The 14,644-nt window shown below is 38.8% G+C and overlaps 1 protein-coding gene across 2 annotated transcripts; it reads right to left on the minus strand.

Moving 5' to 3' along the window:
* Nucleotides 1-47: 47 nt before the first annotated feature.
* Nucleotides 48-10,682, minus strand: LOC137184898 (ras-related protein Rap-1A). Of its 2 annotated transcripts, none has more exons than XM_067593011.1 (9): nucleotides 10,580-10,682; nucleotides 8,183-8,354; nucleotides 5,852-5,940; nucleotides 5,366-5,434; nucleotides 5,201-5,257; nucleotides 4,968-5,108; nucleotides 3,475-3,618; nucleotides 3,058-3,177; nucleotides 48-805 (listed from the first exon to the last, which is right to left on the minus strand). In XM_067593011.1, the coding sequence occupies exons 3-8, from the start codon at nucleotides 5,906-5,908 to the stop codon at nucleotides 3,088-3,090; spliced, it is 558 nt and encodes a 185-aa protein (XP_067449112.1). In that variant the 5' UTR covers nucleotides 5,909-5,940; nucleotides 8,183-8,354; nucleotides 10,580-10,682; the 3' UTR covers nucleotides 48-805; nucleotides 3,058-3,087. The 2 variants fall into 2 exon arrangements, with proteins under 2 accessions (XP_067449112.1, XP_067449113.1); XM_067593012.1 differs by having other exon boundaries at nucleotides 8,183-8,332; nucleotides 10,580-10,656.
* Nucleotides 10,683-14,644: the final 3,962 nt, after the last annotated feature.

Consider the following 14,644-nt stretch of genomic DNA (forward strand, 5'->3'; position numbering starts at 1 on the left):
TTTAAGTAATTTAACAGTTTCAATAAGGAAAAAACCCAGACCAAAAATAATGAAAATGTACTAAAATTTAATCATTCATAAAAGCTGGAAAATCATCTGTGACAGGGTAACACAAGAAGCAATATTAGAGTCGGTTTAGTACAATATATTTTCAGCCTCAAGACACAAATCAGAACGCACCATTTTTCCCCCCCATCAGTCTATAAAATACTAATTTCCTTAGCTTTATTATGCAAAAATGGAAATAGAATATATTATGGGAAATATGGAAGGCTTGCAGCTCTCAATATAAAACAAAGTCACTTAGGAAAGATGTTATATCGTCAATACACATCCTTGTAAGTAGGAGCGAGTAACTTATGGACAATGATGCATCTTCGTTGACACTGTTAGTGCAGAGATGTAAGAGAAGGCCAACATTTCACATGGTATCTTATGCGAACGTATTGTCACAATATGCCAAAGATTGATGTTACTTTTAATAAAAACATTTTAACTCCCGTACAGTATATGGATTTAAACCCATGGCCTCTTCTTTAACATTGATATTTCCAAAAGAAAGACACCTTGGAGAAGAAGAAAAACAAAAAAACAAAGTTGTCATCAGGCTGATGATAGGAGAAAAAAAAAAAAAGAGGTGGATTTCTTTGCCATTAAAAAGCAGAGAAGAGTATCTTGAGTTATGTGCCGTCTCCTGCCATTTTGCGAGCGGTGAGTTTTCTCCGTCAGCCTTCTTTCAAAATGTTCTGGAGAGGACTTGGAATGCTGGCATGATCCACTGGGAACAGTTAATCATTACAAGTTTCTGCGTACAAGAGGAAAAAAAAATAATGTCAGTACAACTTGTTAGAATAAATCTGTCGAACATGAGCCGTCTGCAGAGAAACAGAAGTCTGGCTTTAGAGATTAAATCCGTTTTGGGTGTTTATTAAAATAAGACCAGACTAGAAATTATTCCACAGTGGAGAAAATAAACCAAACAGTGGTTTCAAAAAGATCAATGAACTGATCACTTGTGTTTGTTTCAATACGCTGAACGATATTAAAGACTTTCAGTGCTGATGTGTGTTTTCATTCCCACATCTGAAACGTGCTGCTTGTTTTAAAATGTTTTAATCCCTCTTATTTTATTTGTCAGTCTTTTATCTATTTTATCAAGTTTTTATTTAAGTTTTATTGTATTATTTTTTAAATCTATTTTATTGTTGTTTTTATTACATTTTCATTTGTATTCTTGTGAATTAGTCACCGATTGTTTACCGTTTTCATCTATACTGTCTTATTATCAGCTCGTCAGTCATCTGTAAAGCACTTTGAATTATACTAACCTGTATGAAAGATGTGATACAAATAAAGTTTAATTGACTAAACATGCAGCAGACTTCACCCACACTTAATGCTACTCTAGTCCAGTGTTTGGCAGTACTGCGCCTAAAAACTGGTTTTAGGATCAACAATAATAAAATAAATAAAAGTTGTTTGTGTCATTCTGGATTCAGCCTGAATATTATTTGTGTCTAATCACAATTAAATTATGGCAGAACTCTCGTCCCAAATCACTTAATATCACACTTAATATCAAAAATAGTTTCTTCTTAATGAGACTGGAAATAATATTTGGCATAAAAATATTAAAAATATCTTTTTAGCAATGATTTTAAGTCATATGTTCCTTCTCTTAAACTGACAAGTTTTATCAGACAGAAAGCATTTAAAATATCATGTTATGTCTTTTTAAATGATCATTAGGCCAATATGTTTTTAGATAACATCATGTAATTGCTTCCCCTGTTGTTTTAGTACTTTACACTTAAAATGATGTGTTTTTACATGATGTACAGTTGTTCCTACTTATTTGTTCATGACTTAGAATTAGAAAAAAACCAATAAAGCATCTGAGCTCCATCGAGTCACGTATTTGTGAGTCACACGATGGTTTGGTTGATCAATTGTGTCCCTAGTGAGATCTGATAAACCTCCACATGGTTTCAGTCTTAACGGGCACTGTGGCAGTAACTGGAAATGTGTCACCAAGGTATAAGTACTTGACTACTTGCAAATACTGCAGGTGTGAATGTTGAGACAACCACATCCTCTCAGGTCACACCACAGAAGATTTTGAGTTGACACAATCCACTAAATGCGAAACACTGTGCGGCTAAATTAGTCCGATCACGTCGGTCTCAGAACTCATCAATACGTTTCCAAAGAAAAAAAAAGGACCATACCAGTGTTTTTGCACATCTTTGCCCTTTAACACATATCACACACATTTTGCTGTCGTGTTTTCATACTTTTAAAAATGTTTTTCTCTATACTGTGTTGACTTAAAGTTTATTCTTTGTCTCAGTCATGCTTTAAGTCTCCAGAGGCTGGTTTTCATATCAAAGTGAGAAGACTGTAAACCAGTGATTTACATCCACATACAAAAATAATTTGGTGCACAGCAGCTGGTCATTTTAAGTGTAGTGTATGAGAGCAGTACATCGATCATAGTAAATGGGCCAGAACATGAAAAAAACTGGTTTATCTGAAGTACAGTTACAATGTTCCCACAGCAGATGGAGCCAGAACATTCAATAAAGGCTTAAAGATTTACATTATTTACATAAAACTTGCATAAAATTTAATGGTGAAGCCTTAAAAATGCACTTCCTCATATTCAGATTTTAATAATTTGGTTATCACTGAACATTGGATTCAGATTTCCCTAAATAAAGGTAACATTTTTAACCTTCAACACTACATCTTAAAACAGAGGACGGTACATCTGAAAGGTCCCACGAGGCAAAAAGGAACCAGAGGGCTTTAATTTATTCAATTCCACCAAACAAACTTGCTTTTAAACATACAGAAATGAGTCAGCATAAAGCTTTCAACTCCATTTACTGTGTTATTCTTATTACTGTAACACATTTACCACACCTCGTCGCTCGCTGTCAAAAGTAATGAAATTACTTTAAACAATTATTGCAGCGGACCTCTAAATGTTAAGTGACAATCCAGAGCTCAGTGAGCAGCGGGAGCCGTGCACGTCCTGTCTCGACACCCACTCACCTGGCCTGGAGCTACTGTGGGAGGGCGTTTTTAGAGCAGTGTGCAACTCGACTTCTTTTTTGTCTTCTTCTTTTCCATCGGCGTTTTTCTGTTGATCTGTCGCACCAGATCATAGAAAATCTGCAACAAAGGAAAAAGTGTGACGGTCTCAACTGTTTGCTTCAGAGATCGCAGCACTAATAGTCTGCAGTGAAACATCTGAGTCATTTCATCATGAAATGGAAGAAGAGGATACTAAAAAGGAAATAAGGAAGCTCTCAATATAAAATAAAGTCACTTAGATAAATTTGGATTTTTGTTGACACTGTTAATGCAGAAATGTAAGAGAAAGCCTTTTCTCTCACATGGTTTCTTTTTCACATTACCTCAGTAGCTCATCTCTGCGGTGAACATGCTGTATGTAGTATTTGAACTCACCTCATTAACATTGATCTTTGATTTAGCTGATGTCTCTAAAAAGGCACAGTTGTTCCACTGACGGGCCAGATTCTGACCCTGCTCCTTCCCAACCACACGCTCGTCCTCCAGGTCGCACTTGTTTCCCACCAGGATCATGGGAACCTGATTGATTGATTGATTGTGACATAAAAAAAAAGTTTATTTGAAGCTCAAGTCTTGTTCTGTACAACATTTTCATTCTTACAGCTGAACATAAATTAATATATTGTGTCTACCATATGTTTTTATCACCTAGTCCTGGTTAAAGTTCATCTTTACAGTAAATGCTACTCGACAGCAAAGTGAGACATTAACCAGGATATACAGTCCAATTAAGCGACCTGCTATAAATAAATAACGCTCACACACAGCATGCTGTAGATCTCTGAAGATCAAAAGATGAAGACACCGAGACTGAAAGTGACAGATAGCATCTAACAACAGCTCTGACATTTCCACCCTCGTTCACAAAGTTCCTGTCCCCCTTCGCTCTGCCCTCTCCCCCACAGTGCGCACTCTAATGAGGCAGTGCAAGGTTACACAGGCACATTATACAGAAAGACACTGAAAGGTTATCGCTGGAGAGAAACTCTCTGTAGACCGAGGAGGTGTCGTACAGTATTACAGGGCCGGGAGATATGGGGAAAAATTAACCATTTTAATCTTGATACATACAGAATAATCGAATAACATCATCGCTGCCCAATAAAAACTATGCATGTCTTCATTTTGAATCAGATACAGTGAAGGATAAAGTGTTTTATGAATTTCTTCAAGTTTCTTCTTCTGTTTTAAGATTTGCAACAACATGCAAAAGTATGTGATTTTTTTTTACTGATGTTAAAGGATAAGGCTGAAGATTTTCTATATTTTTCATATCATCAAAGAATCTCTTGTGCAGAGCCGCGCCAGCAATGAACTGAACCTACTTACAAGTATTATGTGAGTATGAAAAGCCTGATATATCTTATTCCTCTGTGTCATAGACCTCCATTGTCCAAAAACTATTAAAAACGCGCCAATGAGCCACACCGCTGCACTGGGTGACAAGTTCCTTCGCCACAAAGAGTTTGGTTACTGTAGCTTGTTTAGAAAGGATTCAAAAGTCTAATGACAGGGATCACATTTTCAGTCTCAGGAGAGAAGTTCCTTGTACAAGGGGGGCGCGGTTCCGTTTACAGTGCTTTGTCAGCTTCTTGTGGTACAAACTGCGACCTCTTGACCTCTTGGTGTAGCTCATTGACGTGTTTGTAATAGTTTTTGGACAAAAACGCAGGTCTATAGCACAGAGGAATAAGATATATCAGACAGACATTGAAATTATATATTTCCGTAGTATCTTAATGTGATACTTCCATGTTGTCATGTTTCACATTCCTCTATGCTACAACAATTACTGTAAAAAAAGTCCACTTAATTACTTGATAGATAAGATACAGATTAAAAACTGTAACTGGGAGTATCACACTTACGTCCTCAGTGTCCTTTACTCGCAGGATCTGTTCCCGGAGGTCCTGTAGGTCATTAAATGTTGACTGTGCTGTAATGGAGTACACCAGAGCAAAGCCTTGACCATTCTTCATGTACAGGTCCCTCATAGCCGTGAACTGCTCCTACAAAGCAAGAATACGAGAGAACTCATCAGAGGCCTGTTTGCATTCATCTTGTACGTCTGCATCTGCTTCCTGTTTCTGACTCGACTTACTGTTCCAGCCGTGTCCAAGATTTCAAGCATACATTGCTGCCCGTCGACCTCGACTTGCTGTCGGAGGAAAACAAATAGGAACATTTTTTTTTTATGGATTAAACAACCAATCACTGAGTTGCTTTTAAAAAGATCAGGAAGTGGGTTTTTTTTTCCTGAGCTTACCTTTCTGTAGGAGTCTTCTATTGTGGGGTCATACTTCTCCACAAAAATGCCTTGCACAAATTGGACTGTCTGAAGTGGACGAATGAAGAGAAGGAAAATGTCAAGACAGTAAATCATTACTAGTCAAAAACTGGTGCACTTATCAATTATCATGATGCAAAGACAGCAAGACTGAAGCGAACCATGCTGCACTATTTCATTCAAATCTCTTTTACAACATAAAAATACCCCAAATTGTATATTTGAATATTATGATTCATCATCAACACAAAGATCATTTATATTCTTGAAGATTCCTGTCTCAGGCTTACTGTCGCCCCCCACCCCACCTCAATTTTTAAACATTTCTTTGTAAAAATACTCACTTTTAGCACTAAAATATTGTAAAAAAACACAATTACATCAATAACATCACTTTACTATAAATTTGTAATAAACTGTTGTCAGTCCTGCTCTGTGCCTCGCACGGCAGCGGCCGTCACTCACCAGTGCGGATTTTCCCACGCCTCCTGATCCCAGCACCACTAGCTTGTACTCACGCATGGTGAGGCAACTTCACTGGACAGCACAAGGGTCTGCGGTGAAAGGACAGAGAAGTGAGTCCTTAAAGTGAGTTAAAAAGGGTGGCTGAGTCATTTTCAGCTGCAGGAAAAAAAAAAAAAAAAATCAGCTAAATCTAAACAAGCTGATTAATTATTTTAATCATCTGACTGCAGCGTCCATGAACAACTATATTCCATTTGCACTGAGGAGGTGTAAAAAGAAATGCTAAGTGTCAAATCTCCCCCAACGTTGCTTTCAGGCTGTCATCAACATCATTGACAAATTACTGAAGTCCAGTCTGTTTGCAACTAAAGATTTTTTTTTTTTTTTTTTGCTGCAGCAGATTAAAGTTACTTGCTGTGTACGTACAGCACTGAAACCATTAACTACGCTGATGGCAGTGTGAACGCCCTGTCAATACAGTATCTACAACAAACTGTCATCATAGGATTAAAACGTCATTCCTCTGCCAAAAAAAAAAAAGAGCTGTTTCCCACCCACTACCATGGGACTTCAGTTGTCATGATGATAGGGGCGTTGCCTCTGAAAAAAAACATTTTTAAAAAAAATTCAAGAAGGGTTGAAAGAAACTGAAGACTGGTTTCTGAAGTCCTGGAGTTCAGTCCAGTGTTTCACCTGATAGAAGCACCGACTGGCATCAGAGAATAACAAAGTGCCTCTATAATAAAAACTTCAACCTAAAAGACAGACTGTGAAGCCAAAAACCGCAATAGATCCTGAAAATGGGAGAGCAGTTGGCAGGTAAGAGTTCCAGTGCCACAAATAACTTAATCTCATTACAATATGGAAGAGAAAGGCCACGAAGGATGACCCATCATCAACTCCATCAGCCTGACACAGTTTAGTACGTGGCCTAGAAAAAAAAAACTGGCAGGCAGGAGAACAGTCACAGGCATGAAAATGTTTAGGGTGAAGAAAAGAGGCTTTTTCTTACAATCAGTCAGACCATCGAGTGAATTTAAAGAGCCAAAATCTTTTCTATCTTTGCAGATTTAAAAAGTTTAATAGTTAATGTATCATTAAAGCAGCCAATAAAAGATACAGAATGCTTTTCTTCTCCGGTGTCTTTTTGTGCTTTGTCGTCAAAATGTGTGAACGCTGGTACAATCACGTCCTCATACTGATAATAAAACCTGACATCGTTGTGGGTTTCATATGCGAGTACTTCAAAGAAAACTGAAGCAGTCCTGCCTTATTTGCTGTGTACTTTGAGCGTACAAAAACAGGAGACTTGACTGAATGAGAGAGAGAAATTACAGAATTTTCATCTTGAGTTGCATTTTCGATATTAAATTAAACTAGAAGGTGGTGTTAAGAGATAATTAGTGGTGGCAAAGGAAAAAAAAAAAGATATCTAGGGCAGCCAATAATGATATAACAATACTGTTCACAAACATGTACGAGCACGTGTGATGGAAAAATTAAAAAGGAGCTGTGTTTTAAACGCTATTCTAAAATGCAAATGTATTATTCATTTGATGTATAAATGTCAAAGAGGGGGTGATGCGCAGTAAATTCTCATTTAACAACCTCTTTGAATCTACTAATCACACTTAGGTCTGTGGGACCTTTGTCAAACGTTGAGACAAACAATACAAAAACCACTCTGTCACACTCGACCGGCATTTGCAATTCTAACTACGACGTATGAAGCACCACCAGAAACCCACAGCGAGAGACAGGCACACGAGGCCCTCTACAAAGGGCCATTGTAATGACCCTCCTCTACTCAAGTGCACCATACAAACAGAAAATAGAGATCAGAGGGTGCATGCATGAACACTGCACTGAAATCATTACCGGGGCGAGGTGGTGCACCTAAAGATGACGCAAACATGTGCCTGATGCTTTTGTTAGCCTAGAAATGTGCGTAAAAGCAAATCATACTGTTTAAAATGCATATTTATGTGGGTGTCAGAAAACTTGCCTAAAAGCCTTGACATCAGATAACGAACCTAAGCCTTCCTCTGATAAGATATGAGCCTGGACTCGCATATTTTCAAGTATCAAGCACTCGAGCTGACAACCTTCACCAATCCTACTCGTGAATTTTTGCTGGCTTTGCTGACAAGAGTGCTTCCTTGTTGAGAGGCTGAAATGCTAAAATTGTGTAACAAACACTGTGTTGCACACTGACAACAATGCATAAACAAAAATCTGACCCCATTAACAAATGCAAAAAAAGTGGACTTATCACAAAATCTGTTCAGTGAAACAAAAAACATATTCATGCTGTGAAAACCGGTTACTTACTGTGTACACGGCTACTGCAGATGACAACTCCCTCTACATCTGGGGACGTGGGGGGACGGGGTAGGGGGCCGGTGGATCCTCAGGTACACTGATGTCAGCGGACAGGGTGCTGAGGGTCGGTTGGGAGCCAGAAAGCTGGGCTACACCAAACTGTTCAGATAGGAAACTGACCCTAAATTATAACAACATTGATGCAATTACATTAAAATCAGCTCTGTTCTACATACAACTGGAATAATTTACTACAAAACTCAATATTTTGTCTATTTAGAAAGGCAGACACAGCAGATACAACTGGAAAAACATCCAACATGAAGAATGGTTATAGTCACCTGCTCAAGTTTTGCATCTGCTGTGCTGTGTGTGCAATCACACGTAATCACCCCTTTTGAGGGATAACTTTTTATTGCCAATCAATGTGCTGTGTGCGCCTACGCTATGTCAGGAGGTCAGTTGTCACATGTTGCGTAACAAATAAAACTTACTCATTAAAAGACCTGTTGCTGTATTTCCATCTGATGCTACTTTATACTTCCACTCCACTACATTTCAGAGGGAAATATTGTACTTCCTACTCCACTACATTTATTTGACAGCTTTAGTTACTTTTCAGATGAAGATTTGACACAATGGATAATATAACAAGCTTTTAAAATACAACACATTGTTAAAGATGAAACCAGTGGTTTCCAACCTTTTTTGCTTTTGACATCTTACAAAAAGCAGTGTGTAGTCGGTGTCACGTTTCATATGTCTATGAGTTGTTAACAGCTCCACCAAATAGTGATTTTTCCCTCTAAACTTCTCACATGGTTTCATTTCAATAAATGTTCAAATGATCCAATATTTCACCAACAATCAAAGATTAGAAAAGAAGTCCGAAAACTGAGAACATATTTATGTCTCAGAACTTTGTTTTTTCTTCTTTTCTCTCCCATTAATCATCTCATGACCCCTCAGATTTATCTGGTGACCCTTTGGAGGGGCCAGACCCCTAAGTTGGGAACCACTGGACTAAACTAGCTAACTGTATATAAAGTAGTTCAACTAGCTCCACCTCCAGCAGCTACAACAGTAACATGCTGCTCTAACACTGATGCTTCAGTATTAATAATCTAATGATGTCATATATAATAATATATCAGTCAGAGGAACCAAACCACTACTTTTACTGCAATACTTTAACTACATTTTGCTGCTGATACTTCTGTACTTTTATTAAAGTAGGCGTTTTCATGCAAGACTTTTACTTGAAATGTTGTATTTTTACATTGCTATATTTGTACTTTTACCTAAGTAAAGGATCTGAATACTTCTTCCACCACTGACTATGTTTTCAGCTTGTTATGGCTATAAATACAACTCGGTTCATATCAACATACAGAAACCACAAATGTATTTTAATATAGCAGAAGAGCACAATCATACTTCTAGCTGACATCATTTTATAAAACTTTTTTAGAAGTCCACTCTATAAAAGTACGACTTTATAAGTTAAACGAGTTGTGCAACGTTGGTATTTGATTGCTAAATAAAATGAAAATGAACTTATTTTCGTGCCAACTTGCAGCGTAGTTGATTTCGAAAGGAAGGGTGTGGCTATTAGTTTCCCAATGCAACTGACTGACTAACACCGTTAAAAATAAATGCACCACAGTCTGTAGAATTAACGGGGTCGACAGAAATTAAAAGTGACTTTAACGTCAAGTTTGGAGGTAGCAGGCGTTGGCAAAAAACTAGTTTAATCACGACAAACTACCGCTTGACCGCTAACATGCAGCTAGCAGCATTTGGTAAATGCCAGCTAACGTTATGGGCTGTTAGCCTGGATAAGATACGGCGAGCTGTGCAGCACAAACAGAGGTTTAACTCATGTTGGCTCGCCAGCGAAAGAAAGTTGGTCTCACAGTTTAACGCTATTTCTTGTCTGAGAAACATGAAACTCCATATTAAGTTAACGGTTACTGTTTAGCTAACGCCGCTATGCGTTAGCTCGCCAGTTAGCATTAGAAGAAGTAACTAATCTCCTTTTATATATCTTCAAACTTTGCTTTGAGCCCTCAGCCGGATTCCCGTTTACTATGTGAATAAACTACTACCAAATTGAAGGCGAACAAGACACAGTCGGACATTAAACCACTTCAACTACAGCCCGTGTTTGTATCGACAGCTCGTTAGTTAGTCGTTAGCCACCGTTAGCCTCTAACTACGATCCTCTAGCTTCTGAGCTAAAGCTACTTTACCCACAATTACTCCAGCCAGAAGTCGTTTTTGTTTCTTCATCGGACTCAAACACATGTTTACGGACTTATCACTAAACTAATTAAGTCACATGCTGGATAATTAGCTATCAAACTGCTTATTTAAGACAGAAGTAAAGCTTCACAAGACACTCACCGAGCTCCGATGTGTGTGCGCTAAATCACAGAGTGAATGTACGGAAGGGACAAGACAGCAGCTGCCTCTGATTGGACCACGGTCAGCCAATCACAGCTGTCCAGGTGAAGGTAAAGTTAAATTCAAACACACACTTTTGTCCTCTTTTTAGAAGACGGGTTCATAAATGTTTAAGTCTGACTTAAAACAACAGTCAGGTGCCCAAATGAACACTGAAACAGGTTTTTCTTGCCATAATTATTCCTCCTGTTCATACTGACCATTATAAGATCCCTCATGTGGAAGAGGTAGAAACTGGGACAACACCACTGCTAACTACCAACGTTTCTGTGGGTTGACCTACCAAGTAGTGTCAACCCACAGAAACCAGCTGGTCCTGATGGAATAAAAGAGAGGGTTTACAACTGGCAGGGGTACTCGCCAACATCTTCAACTGCTCTCTGTCACAGTGCACCGTCCCAAAACGCCTGAAGTCTGCTACCATTGTTCCGGTCCCCAAACAGACAACCATCAGTGACCTAAATTACTTCAGACCAGTGGCACTAACACTGACTGTCATGATGTGCTTTGAGAGACTGGTCCTAAGGCATATTAAATCCAACCGGTCAACTGAGGATGCCATTGCCACAGCCCTCCACACGGCAATGACCCAACTCAAGCACCAGGAGACATACTGTACATGAGGATGCTGTTTATAGACTACAGCTCTGCATTCAATACAATCATCCCCAGCAAAATGGTCACCAAACAGCTCAATCCCCAATCTGGGTATCAGTCAGCCCACAGTGAGATTAGGGCCCCATCACTCCCCCAGCCTGGTACTCAGCACTGGTGCACCACAAGGCTATGTGCTGAGCCCCCTCTTCTATGCTCCCCACACCCATGACTGTGTTCCAATCCACAGCACAAACACCTTTAAGTGATGGGGATGAGTCAGCCTACAGAGAGGAGAAACTAGTGGAGTTGAGCTCCGACAACAACCTGGCACTCAACACCTCAAAAGCCAAAGAACTGATCATCAACTCCAGAAGGCAGGGTGAGGATCTGGCTCCACTAAACATCAATGGAGACAGAGTGGAGAGAGTTCCCATCTTCAAATTCCTGGGCACCCAAATCTCTGAGGACCTGACAACCAACACCACTTCTCAGGTGAAAAAGTCACAGAAGCAACTCTACTTCCTCAGGACATTTAGGAAGGCCAACCTGTCCGAGCAGCTCCAGTTTCTATCGCTGCTCCATAGAGAACATACTCACTTACTGCGTCTCGGTGTGGTATGCCATCTGCTCTGCAGCTGACAAAAAGTCTCTCTCCAGAGAGTCATTAAATATGCCCAGGAGATCACCAACACACATCCGCCTACATCGGAGGACATCTACAGCACCCGGTGCCTCCGCTGCATCACAAACATTATCAAAGACTCATCCCACTCCGGCCACCATCTTTCTGCCCTGCTCCCCTCTGGAAGGCGCTACACGTCTATCAAGACCAGCACCTCCAGACTCGTGAATAATTTTTACTCCAGAGCCATCAGAGAACTGAACTCTGCCCTCCTAACATCCCCCCAACCCGCAGCTTCCTTATGTTTTATGTGCAATACTCACCATCCAATAACTGAGAATGTCTGTAAGTTTACCATCAATGCTAGTTTATTTACTCATTTATTTATTTTTACTTTGATATATACGTACGTAACTAGGAGTTAGTGAGTGCGTCTGCATGAATGTGAGCACGTAGATGAAGTACACAAGAACAGGTGTGTGAATGTACACTGTGTATCTGAGGTGTATGAATCACGTATATTCAAGTGTATGTTACTTATCTGTTCTCGTAACTCTATTTACAGAACATCCTGTTCTTAATACCTTTCAGGAAGTTGTACCTTCAGTCCTGTTGTGCAATGACAATAAAGGTGTTCTGTTCTGTTCTAATATGTTATAATCAAGTATTTTCACAGTTTGATATTGCTACTTTTAGGAGTAGACCAGGAAAGTAATTGATTGTATTTACAGGTGGTAATGATACAATCTGGAAGGAAAATGTATTTCATGAACAAGCTGATAAATATGAAAGATTATGGAATCTAAAAGACTCTGAAATGACTGAAAAAGGTTTTATCTTGATGTGTGTATGATGCATCTTTTCTAGGTAGTGTTACTGCAGTGACAAGAATCAGTGGAGGAGATATAATACCAACAGCAGTGCATATTTTAACTGTATGTTTCTTTTTGAATTTCATCTCATATAAAGTAACACGTGTTTTCTGTTTAAACGTTTAAAAAATATCAAATTTTTTCAATATACACTTTGTTTATATTCCTATTCAGAAAGCTGAACATCTCATAACATCTCTGATATTATATCTGATGCACAAAAACTCCAAGAAGAAAATAAGATATAAGATAAGATATGTATATAAATATATTGCAGAGAGAACGTTGTACGACATTTTTCAGATTGTGAAAAATAGCACAGCTGCACTGAGAGTTGGTGCTTGGCAGGTGATTTTTGAGGTGACGTTTGAAGTTGAATCCAATAATGAGTGCTTGATGGCCCCCGTGTGACTTAAAAAGTCTCATATTTGTGCCCGTAGGCATTTTAGATTTGCAATGAGATCAGTTTATACATCACAACTATGTTATATTCAACATCTATACAGTCATCATCTGATCTCAGCTTGTTGTTTTAGGTGTCTGTCATATATGTGGTTTAAAGCATGAATGTGAGTCAGTTCTGTTCCTGTTTCATTGTATTTTTAGATCAAAATTCTGTGATGTTATTCACTCGTCGCTGGATGGATCATTCAAAACATGTGTGTAACATCTGTAACATGTGTAACACGTGTAACATGTGTGATGCAGCCGTTTGGTGTCGACTCTTTCCTAAACTGAAATACATGCACTTGCAATATGTACTGTGTCCCTCTCGAGTAGTAATCTGATAAGTCAGTACATATTTAACTTTTAGATCACATGGTGCTGCTGAGCAGACTGAGCGCCTGCCAGCAGTCAGTGGACACAGAGGTGATGTGATATTTAGCTGCACCCACGTAGCTCTCCAGCTGTGGTCACTGTGGTGAAGGAAGCACATCTGAGTCATGACACATTTGTCTTGCCAATGTTTTGGTGTTTGGAGTGTCTGATGATCAGCAAAATGCTGCAGGAGAGTTTAGTCACCTTCATACTGCTTTGAGAGGTTGTTGTGTACTGCTACACAATGCAGACTCACTGAATAATAATAATAATAATAATAAAATCTATGACTTAAAGGACATGTTCACAGTTTTTCAAGTCTAAAACAACAGTCAGATGTCTTTATGAACTCTAAAAGAGGTTTTTCTCGCTGTAATCATTCTTCCTGTTCATACTGACTATTAAAAGATCCCCTAAAAATGTGCTTTCAATGTACAGTAAGTGATGAGGGACAAAATCCACAGTCCTAGTTTTGAGCAAAAATATATTTAAAAGTTTATCTGAAGATAAAATGAGTCTTCATCCATCTGATTTAGTCAAATAAAGTGGATATCCTCCACAGTTTCAGTCTTTTTAGCAAAAAATTCCCTCTTTGTGTCTCAACGGACAGTGTTTTCCTGTTCAGCTGCAGTCAAAGGATCAAAACAAAAAGGCGGAGTTTGGCACTAAAAAGACTTTGACAGATATCGACTTGAAGCTTCATATTAGCTTCAAATAAACTTTTAAATACATTCTTTCACAGAAGGATGACTGTGGATTTTGTCCCCCATCACTAACTATTATTATTAGACATATTTCTGTTATTATAATTGTTGTTATTGTTTGTTATTGTTGTTGTTGTTGTGCTTCTCTGTGTCTCTCTGCTCTCCCCCTCCCTCCCTCTTTCTCTCTCAACCCAACCGGTCGAGGCAGATGGCCGCCCACCTAGAACCCGGTTCTACTTGAGGTTTTTCCTGTTAAAGGGAGTTTTTCTTGCTGCTGTTGGTCATGAGGGAACGTTGGGTCTCTTTTAAATAAAGAACACAGTCTATGTGAAAAGTGCCCTGAGATAACTGCTGTTGTGATTTGGTGTTATATAAATAAAATGGACTGGAC

The sequence above is a fragment of the Thunnus thynnus genome, chromosome 6 (assembly GCF_963924715.1).
Source record: "Thunnus thynnus chromosome 6, fThuThy2.1, whole genome shotgun sequence".
NCBI lineage: Eukaryota > Metazoa > Chordata > Actinopteri > Scombriformes > Scombridae > Thunnus > Thunnus thynnus.